The sequence below is a fragment of the Mytilus trossulus genome, chromosome 5 (genome assembly GCF_036588685.1).
Source record: "Mytilus trossulus isolate FHL-02 chromosome 5, PNRI_Mtr1.1.1.hap1, whole genome shotgun sequence".
In the NCBI taxonomy this organism is placed as follows: domain Eukaryota; kingdom Metazoa; phylum Mollusca; class Bivalvia; order Mytilida; family Mytilidae; genus Mytilus; species Mytilus trossulus.
The window spans coordinates 28,945,566-28,955,543 of record NC_086377.1 but is presented as its reverse complement, the minus strand read 5'-3'; the positions used below and the strand labels follow the sequence as shown (position 1 = coordinate 28,955,543).

Sequence of the window (9,978 nt, the reverse complement as noted above, 5' to 3'; positions counted from 1 at the left end):
TTTTATTGGTTTATCCTTTCATTAACCTTTACTCAACATCTGATTTTATAGATTTGCCTTTTTGAAATTAGCAGATGATAATAGTCATATCAAGAAAAACGGTTTTTATTATTTGTAAACATATTTATTATGAATAACACTAACCATATCTTTCAAGGTTAATCATGTTTAAGGGTTTATACAAAGGTCGATTGTAAAATGTTGACGTCTATGAAAATATTTTTGCCTATCAATGTCTTATGAACACGAAAAGTCAGAATTGTATTGAAAAGGTCAAATAGATACGGATTTAATTTTGAAACTTTTATTCCTGAAATATATTAGTGTTTGTAGGCGTTCGAATTAAAAAATAGATGTTTGTGTGTTTTTACTTTCTTATAGTAAGACGAAACTATAACTGAAATATTTTTTTTGAATTTATCTATGCATTTTGTCGTAACATCATAAATGATAAATCAGAATGAAAAGTGGGATGTGTTTTTGTTACAACCATTGGAAAGACTCAAACTTTTTGTATTATACATTACCAGACTTGTATGTTTCTGGTCTAATCAGATATTACGCAACTATCACAACTTAAGTCATCGTTATAACCGAATCTAACAGTATAACAAATTATAACACATTGTGTGCCTTTTCACCACTTCGAATGTGACGTCACATTTTTTTCACTTTTTGCGTTGAGGCCTTGACTAATTCGGGTGTATCCATTTTTTGTGTTGGTTTATGTAATATATCCTGGTTTTGTTTTCTTTAGTTATAAGAAAGTACTTCAATTTTATCATGTAGATCTATTTCTTTTATATTCATTTGATAAAATTTACTGTTTGCAAGAGCATACATTGTTTCAAATAATAAGGATGTTCTTATCCCAAGCAGAAAACCCTAGTCGTATTTTTTTGAACGATTTATCCTCAGTGCTGTACAATTTTGTACTTGTTTTGACTTTCCAACTTTTATATCTAGCGTCAATGGTACGACTTGTGTGGACGAGGCGCGCTTCTGGCGTATTGAATTTTAAACCTTGTGCCTTTTGTTAGCTATCATTCATGTGTTTCTTTGTCTTATATGTTCTTCAATTTATTTGTATTATAGTCCTGTAATGTTATATTTATCATTGTCATTAAAGCGGGAGGTTTTACATGCAACAAAACCAGGTTCAACCCACCATTTGTTTCTTGAACAAATGTCCTGTACCAATTCAGGAATACGGCCATTGTTATATTATAGTTTGTTTATGTGTGTGTTACTTTTAACGTTGTGTTTTCGTTGTGTCGTTTGTTCTCTCTGAGTTTTTGTTAGTGTGTATTCACATTACTATAAGACGTGTCACGGTACTTTTCTACCCCAAACTTGTATTTGGTTTTGATGTTATCTTTGTTATTCTCAACTGAGATTGTATAATGCTAAGACCTTTTCTGTGTGTGTTACATTTTAATGTTGTGTCGTTGTTTTCCTCTTATATATAATGTGTTTCCCTCAGTTTTAGTTTATTACCCCGATTTAGTTTTTTGTCCATAGATGTACGAGTTTTAAACAGCGGTATACTACTGTTGCCTTTATTTAACAGACGTCAGAAATGCAAGAACATCAACTTATGATAGAAGCAAAAGACATTGAAATATATATAAACTAGCAGTTAGAAATGTAGAACCAAACTAACTGAAAATTACATTGGAAAGTTAAACATGTATAGCTGTGAAACAGTTTAAGCATAGAATCAATGTATGATCGATGAAGACACTAATATTATCGTGTTTTAAAATTTCATCAAGACAAAAGATAACCTCAGAACTATCAAACCCAGATCAAAATATCTTTGAAAAATTTAAATTTATGATTTTGGCGAAAAAGGGTTACGAAAACTCTTTAATTGATACATGTAAAATTATGTAACACAGTTAAAAAAAAATGTTTGTCCCGATGCAGACATAACTATAAGTATGTTTTTATATCGCATCGAGCCAAAAAAACTACCAAATCTAGATGAAAGTATCTTTGAAAAAAATAATTTTGTCGAAATAGGGATACGAAAACTTTTACTTGATAATTTGTCTAGGATTCTTTTCAAATGAATCCATGTTTTGAATGACATGCATATCAGACACTGATAAAGCGAGTGAGGTCTACTGGTTTTTGTTGTTATCAGATTTTATATATGAAATGGTACAGTACTATTTTAAAAATAAATTCATCAGTGTTTTGTGAAAACCAAACAAGTTTTTAGTTAAGGAAATATTCATTCTTTTAATTTTGTCGATTAACATTTACACAAGTTCTTTTTTTTTGTTTGGTAACTTTTCGAAAATTGATTACGGAACATACAAAATCATAACCCTGATGAAATGCAAATGAACATCTTTCTGACAGGTTAAGTTCTCTTCCAGTAATAAACATATTACTCATTAGAAAAAGTACGCAATGTCCCCAATAGATTATCAAGTTCCCAATTTAACAAACAAACAAAAAACACTCCCCAAAAACCAGTATATTTTAAAGTATTGCTATATTTTCACCAAAATTCATGTTATAATCATAGAATTTCAGCAGATGACGATATATATATATATAACGTATGTTTGTTATACGAAATCCCGATATATTTTCTTTTTATAAAAGAATCTTTTAAACAATGATCAGATACAATGTAGATGCTCTAACATCACATAGAAAACTCATCATCGTTATCTCATTTGATTGCTCAAAGATTTTTACGATAGTCAACGAAGGTTCCTTTAAATATCGAAAGTAGTGATTGAGAATTTTAATTCTATAATTTTATTTCATTTGTTGTCATCAGTTGAGAAGTAACCAATCAGGATATTGGTTTAAGAAAAGTCAATATTTATAGACTGCGCATTCTACTCATATGAGAATAGCGGATATATAAAAGATAATGTTGATATTACTTCTAATTGAATACAGTATGAATTTTACTAGTAATTGCACATGAGGAATAATACAGAAACTTAAAATGGTAAGAAATACTTTTATAGTGTTTATTCTGTAAAAGTGAATCTAACGAATGTATAATTTGTGATCATGTTTCTGAAACTGCTATAGGTATATAGGTTTTTATATCAAAATGATTTATTTATATTCAGTATTTAACAGAAAGAAAGACAATTGTTATTAATAAGATTTGAAAGTGGGAAATGAAATACCAATATAAGCATAACATACAGACCGCTTACTATTAAAAAAAACCAGCACTACATGCAACGTTAAATAAACAATTAACAATTAACTGTTTTATTTTAATTTTTTAATTTTGGCCACAGAAACATATTAATTTTATTTAATAAAGGAATAGAAAACATCAAAATGTAATGAATATTTTCAGAATAGGTTTAATTCTTAAGTGTTTGTCTCAGTCTAAACAATGCAAAATATGAAATATGGTCCAGAAGCAGTATCAAAGAAATTCCATGTTTGATATGTTCAAATAATCTACATATCAAGAGGATATAAAAAAACATTTTTTTTTTCATTAGTGTTCGTTCTATTTTTAGAAACAACTAATTTGCATAAAATGCACCTCGAGTCAATAAAAGATATCAATTCACCATGAATACATGCCTCTTTATGCTAATCTTTTTACACTGAATACAGTGTTTAAACTTAAATAACGAAATATATCATTATAAAGGGGTTTATAATGAATGTTATTGATGCAACAGAAGTCCCCTCATGAAAAGTATTTTTCCACACTATATATATAATTCCCGTGAAAATCCAGTGTTATTGTTAAAACATAAACGTATTGAATACTATCCAATAGAAGGAAAAACAATGTCTGTTTTAAATGTTTTATCATGGATTATAGAAAAACACTTGGTTTTGAAATATAGAATTTACTGACCCGAATTCATCTTACCGAATATCCTTTCATCTGGTATTCCGACTAGAGGCCTATCAAAATCAAATATGAAGTCAATACTTAGTATTAAAAATCTAAATTTAAGATATTTCTGAAATTTGTATATACAGAAAACAAATGCCAACAATAGAAAACTTTAATTTATGAATTTATTTCAATCGTTCATTGCAATTTTTATTCGCTTTGTCTGTTTAATCCTTTCAGAATTCTTTTTTTTTTTTTTTTTTTTTTTTGAAAAGGGAAGTAACTCAGTTATGCCAACAATAATAAACTGTTAGCTTTAATTAAGTTGTATGAACTTATTTCAACCATTCATCATCAATGTCTTCGTCTGTTGAATCGTTTCAGATTGTTCCGCAACACCGTGTTGTTTTATGAAGGATTGTGACATCAGTTTTGTTTTGAAAGGGAAGTAACTCCTTACTAACCCTATATGGTAACTAACCATGTATGGTTGCTAACCCTATATTTTTTAGGACACCCTATATTAAATACACATAGTCACCACATGCAGTCCTTTAACCAATCATATCTGTATATATCTATAGGAGGTAAGATAATAGAAGCTATAGGCAACCGTAAGGCCATCCAAAATGAGACCAACATATAATAAAGGTGGCTGTAAAATCCCGACAGAAAATATAAAACTATTGAATTACAATAAAATTAAGGCCTAATTTATAAAATTATCGAGAACAAATGTAACAGAAATAAACCAACTAAAATCAGTCAAGAAAATGATCAAGATATGCACACAAAGCATGTGCCAGAGTTAAATGTGAAATGAACCCCCCCCCCCCCCCCCCCTGCCTGAGACAGTGGTGTAATAGTGCAACATTACAACAAACTATGCAAATCAGTAAGTTTTTTTATATCTGCACAAAGCAACAATAGCTTTTTGATTCTGAGAAAATAACACCATTAAACAAAAGCAGATGCATTAAATAAACCCACCATATATACCTGGACTAAATTTAGTATACGCCAGACGCGCGTTTCGTCTACTAAAGACTCATCAGTGACGCTCGAATCTAAAAAAGTTAAAAAGGCCAAATAAAGAACGAAGTTATAAATAAAAAACAAGAATACTATCTGAAAAAAAAACCCAGTTTATTATCAAGTAAAGTGTTTAAATTCATTTTGGTTCTTAGGTAAAGAATAATCCTCACCGACTCTACCAAACTTCACCGCAAAGTGTGACAGTTATGTTTCAGATAGAACTATTGAAAGTCACCGATACTTCCTTTACGTGATACTTGCATTTGTAAAAAATAGCCCTATATTTATACCCCCGCTTTAAAAAGGGGGGTATATTGTTTTACCACTGTCTGTCCTTCCGTCAGTCCGTCAGTCTGTCAGTCAGTCCGTCCGTCCCATGAATATTTTTCGTCACATTTTTCTCAGGAACTACTATACAAGGATTTCTGAAATTTGGTTTCAGGATTTATATAAGTCAGCTATACCGTGTGATGCGTTTCAGATTCACCACTCGACAACTTCTTGTTTAGCGAACACTTGCATATTTTTACACTATTACTATTATCCACTTGCGGCGGGGGTATCATCAGTGAGCAGTAGCTCGCAGTTTCACTTGTTATTACCACATAAATAATACACTTTTCGACTAGATCCTCGATTTTCCCTAAAATATATAATTGCTATGGAAACCTTATAACCATATTTCGATTTAAAATGCAGACATGTAAAACTGTCATAAATCATTTCACTCAAACATTCAGTCATCTATAAAACAAATTAGTGTGCCACTGTAAAGATTATACACAAAAACCTGAATAACACCTGCTGTATTTACTTAATGCTCCTCAACTTTTTTCTTGTTTGGCTCTATATTTGTTTTGATATGAGCGTCACTGATGAGTCTTGTGTACACGAAACGCGCGTCTGGCATACTGAATTATAATCCTGTAAACTTTTGATAACTATTAACTACTATATATAAATTAAAGATAGGGGAACGAGACAAAAGGGCCATTCATACTCCTGAATCTGAAATAAATTGATATTGCCATGACTTAAAAAAAAAACAGGGAGACAAATTATAGTACACAATATATAACATAAAACACTAAAGACTAATCAACACGAACCAAACCATAAACGAGGGTGATGATTAGTTATAGAATGCATACACATACATAACTTCTGGGAATTTTGGGTCCTCAATGCTATTCAACTTTGGACTTGTTATGCTTTATAAATATATTGATCAGAGCATCACTGATGTGTCTTATGTAGACGAATCGCGCGTCTGACGTATTAAATTATGGAACCTTTGATACCTATAGAGAAATGAACAGAATACCTGTTTTCAAATTGATTATACCATGTGTAACGTAATAATATTTTATAATAGAATCATTAATTAAAAATATTGTTTTTTCAGATCGACATGAATAATATGTCTTCAACACGATGTCACCGCGATTCGTTATATAACAGACTGTTTAATATATTGTCTAACAATACTAATGCCTCCAGCTGTTTAACATTGTACAGTTCCAGTACTGAATATCGAGATGTTTATCATGCCGGCAGATATTTCTATGCTTATTTTACACCTATCATTATCGTTGTTGGGATTCTTGGAAATACACTATCACTTAATGTATTTCTTTCACGAAATCTACGATCGTTGTCTTCAAGTACGTATTTAGCAGCCCTTTCTGTATCCGATCTGTTTATAATAACATTTTACGTGACAGTTGAATGGCTAAGAAGAGGGTTAACTTTTTTATTCCCTGGAACTAATGTGAGATTTCTTGATGTCAATGGTATGTGTGAATTCCAATTGTATGTATCGTATGTGTCGAGATTTATGTCGTCTTGGTTATTAGTAGCATTTACAGTAGAACGATATATTGGTATTTGTTTTCCATTACTTCGAAGAAACCTTTGCACAACGACAAGTACTAGGAAAATTGTATCCGCCATCTTTTTATTTTCTGCTATCATAGTAATATACAAGCCAATACTAAGCGGGATTTACCAGAGTGATGCGGGTAATCTATACTGCACTGGATCACCAAAACACGGCTTCATATCATTTGTGTTCGATTCAATCTTTGCACTTCTGATTTCATTTGTTCCTTTCGTAATTGTTATTGTTATTAATATTTTAATAATGAGAAAACTTCTTCGACAAAAGAGAAGTAAAAATTGTAAGAGAGTAATGACAGAAGAAAGTACAATCCGTCTAGAATTTACAATTATTCTTTTAGCACTGTCTATATGTTTTATTATTTTCAATATTCCATATCTCGTGTTGTGGTGCCGGAATTTTCTGACTTCAAAATATGTCACAACACTAAACGCTAGCACATCAGACGTCAATTTATCGTACTGGCAAGGGCTTTTATATTTTGTTCGTACAATTTTCTATATCAATTACTGTATCAATTTCTTCCTGTATTTGATAACCGGCGCATATTTCAGACGTGAAGTGCGAGTGTTATTTTCATATAAAACTTTACGAAGAAGTATAGATCGCAACGTTAAAGATGATGCTGCATATGTTTGTCTAAGACTAATATAAGTAAAGCTAATTAAAAAGAAATAGTTTTCTTCAAGAGTTAACGGGGCTATAACAGCAAATATACGAGATTCATCAAAGATGAAAAAAATGATAGAAAAATTGTGTTCTCGTACTTTATATTTTTATGAAATAGCATAATTGTATTTATATATGGTATTAAAAAAAAATATATATCAATTTTGTTATTTTACCACTGATATAATACTTTTGTTTAGAAGAATTTCTATATGTAATAGCTGAACTTCCTTGATCAATATAGTAAGAAAAAAAGAAACGTTGACCTTAGCTGTGTTTTTTTTTTAAATTTCGAAATTTGTGAAACACGGAGAGTGACTGCTTATAGATTCATTGCACTATCTTCTTAACTGTTCAACAAATTGCGTTAAATATTGAGATGATGATTTCTTGACAAAATGAAGAACAAGCTCGATATAGATTTGTTTCACTCATTTATACCGTTCGGGATGTAGCTATCTTGATTTATATAAAAACGGCAATATTAATGTTTTTCCCTTAAATCAATCATGAATCCTTCTTTATCAGTTTATGAGTAATATTATGCCGTAACTGATGACAAAAAAAGTCAATTTAAATACCAACGTTTTTACTTTACCCTTATCGACTTATTTGCTATGATAATTTGAAAAGAAAAATAGTTCTTTGTCTATTATTTTGATTTTTTTATGACAACTTTCGCAATGATTTGAAAATGTAGATATGGTGTTGCTAATGAATAAATGAAGGTAGGATTTTATGAACATTTTAACATATACTCTTCGAATTGCAAGATGATGTTACTGATGATAATAATTGCCAAGTTTGATATGATTAAATGGTTTCCACCACTGCAACGAATACGTTACGATTTTTGTTTTCCATTTGAAATACTTTATTTTTAATATTCCAAGACGGGGCTAACCGAGACTTTTAAGTACTCAATTTGACTATCAGGAATTGCTATATATAGAAGTAGATGAGTTATACGGATGGACTATGTTCCTCCAATAATTTTTTTCTTTCCTTTTCCAAGATTTGTAGACAGTCGTGTTTTTTTTTATGCAACTCCATGAGATTTGATCAATTTTTATGACATCACATTCAGAAATTCTTTTGAAATAAAAAAAATAAATAAAGAAGAATTTGACGTCATTATCAAATTTCGACAAATCATTTAACGTAAACAGATATTTCACTTGTGATGAGAAATATTTTTCGCACACTGAGCAAGAATTTCCAAAAAACGCAGAAAACATTGAAAATTACATTGTTAATGTTTGTTATTTAATAGTTTAAGTTATTCAAAAGCCCAGCATGCTGTCCATTTGACAAATCACACCTGTTTTTTTTAGTTTCTCGGGATGATATTAAACTTCTTTTTTCGATTGATATTTAAAGTTCCAAAGTAACAAAAGGAGGATTTCAGAGCACAATCATTGTAAAGAATTACACAAATCGAATTGTTTGTTCAAACGAAAAAAGTTTGTATTAAAAACGCTAAAGGCAAACATTTTGTAAAACTCACAATGTGATATTTCATTCAATATGTTAATAAAAGCTGTCATCGACACTAATCATTCCCAATTATTGGTAAACAACATGCCCTTTCATTCATATTTGTAAAACGTTGTAAGATCTGTATCTTGGTTAACCCTGTTTACTGATCAGTTTGAATGGACGAACGTTAATTTGATAAAAACAAGATGCCTTATTATATCATCTATATGAATTGAATACAACTTTTGTGGTTAAATTTAATAGGAAGAGGATTTTATTTCAAACTCTAATTTATTTCCAGTTTTACAGAAGCCATTTGTATTTGCAAACAAAAATATCGTATTTCTATTAAGTTGCTCTAACAGTAGGATTTACTTCTTAATGGTGCCTAGATTGTGATTAAAATATGCTAGTTCATTTTCAAACGTGACGTTTTAACTTATTTTTGTAATTAGAAAAACAAACTGAAAAGGTTAACTTGTATAAAAAAAAATGTATTCAAAGACTCAAATGTATGAATTAATTAAGAGCTTTTTTCTGTAATATCACCGAAAAGAGTCCTATATGTTTGGAGACCAAGTTCTAAATATAAAAAAACCCGAATACCTTTGAAACAAAATCAGAAGATATTGTCTTATAAAATGAGAGAAGTTTAAAATTTTATTTATTAGCAGATAACCGGCTTGACGTGACACCATACCTGTAATATGTCAAAAATCATAACATTATGATTTCTTTTGTTTAGTGTTGTTAACTTTACGGATGTCGAAAAAGCAAAGTGTTCTGAAAATTGATGAAACACGACACACCAACAAAAGTATATATAAAAAAAAAAAAAAAATATTTTTAAGCATTCATTTGTATGTGTTGGTTTGTGTATTCGTTACATAACACGTGTTTATACAAAAATTTTGTGATTAGATTAGATACCTTGAAATATAGCAAAACAAATTTACCCAAAACAGGAAACTTTAATATGAACAATTTTGATTTAAATAAGTTTTTATATTATAAAATACATTGCAGAAACATTTATTTGGCTGATTTCTAA

At 29.9% G+C, this 9,978-nt stretch overlaps 1 protein-coding gene across 1 annotated transcript; it reads left to right on the top strand.

The window, feature by feature from the left end:
- Positions 1-6,290: 6,290 nt before the first annotated feature.
- On the top strand, positions 6,291-7,537 carry LOC134717825 (neurotensin receptor type 1-like). Its single transcript, XM_063580318.1, has one exon. It carries the CDS (start codon positions 6,291-6,293, stop codon positions 7,431-7,433), a length of 1,143 nt encoding a protein of 380 aa, XP_063436388.1. The 3' UTR covers positions 7,434-7,537.
- The last annotated feature ends 2,441 nt before the right edge of the window (positions 7,538-9,978 follow it).

Bases quoted from the DNA above. Each gene is read 5' to 3' on its own strand.
- LOC134717825 (XM_063580318.1), top strand. From the start codon at position 6,291: ATGAATAATATGTCTTCAACACGATGTCACCGCGATTCGTTATATAAC.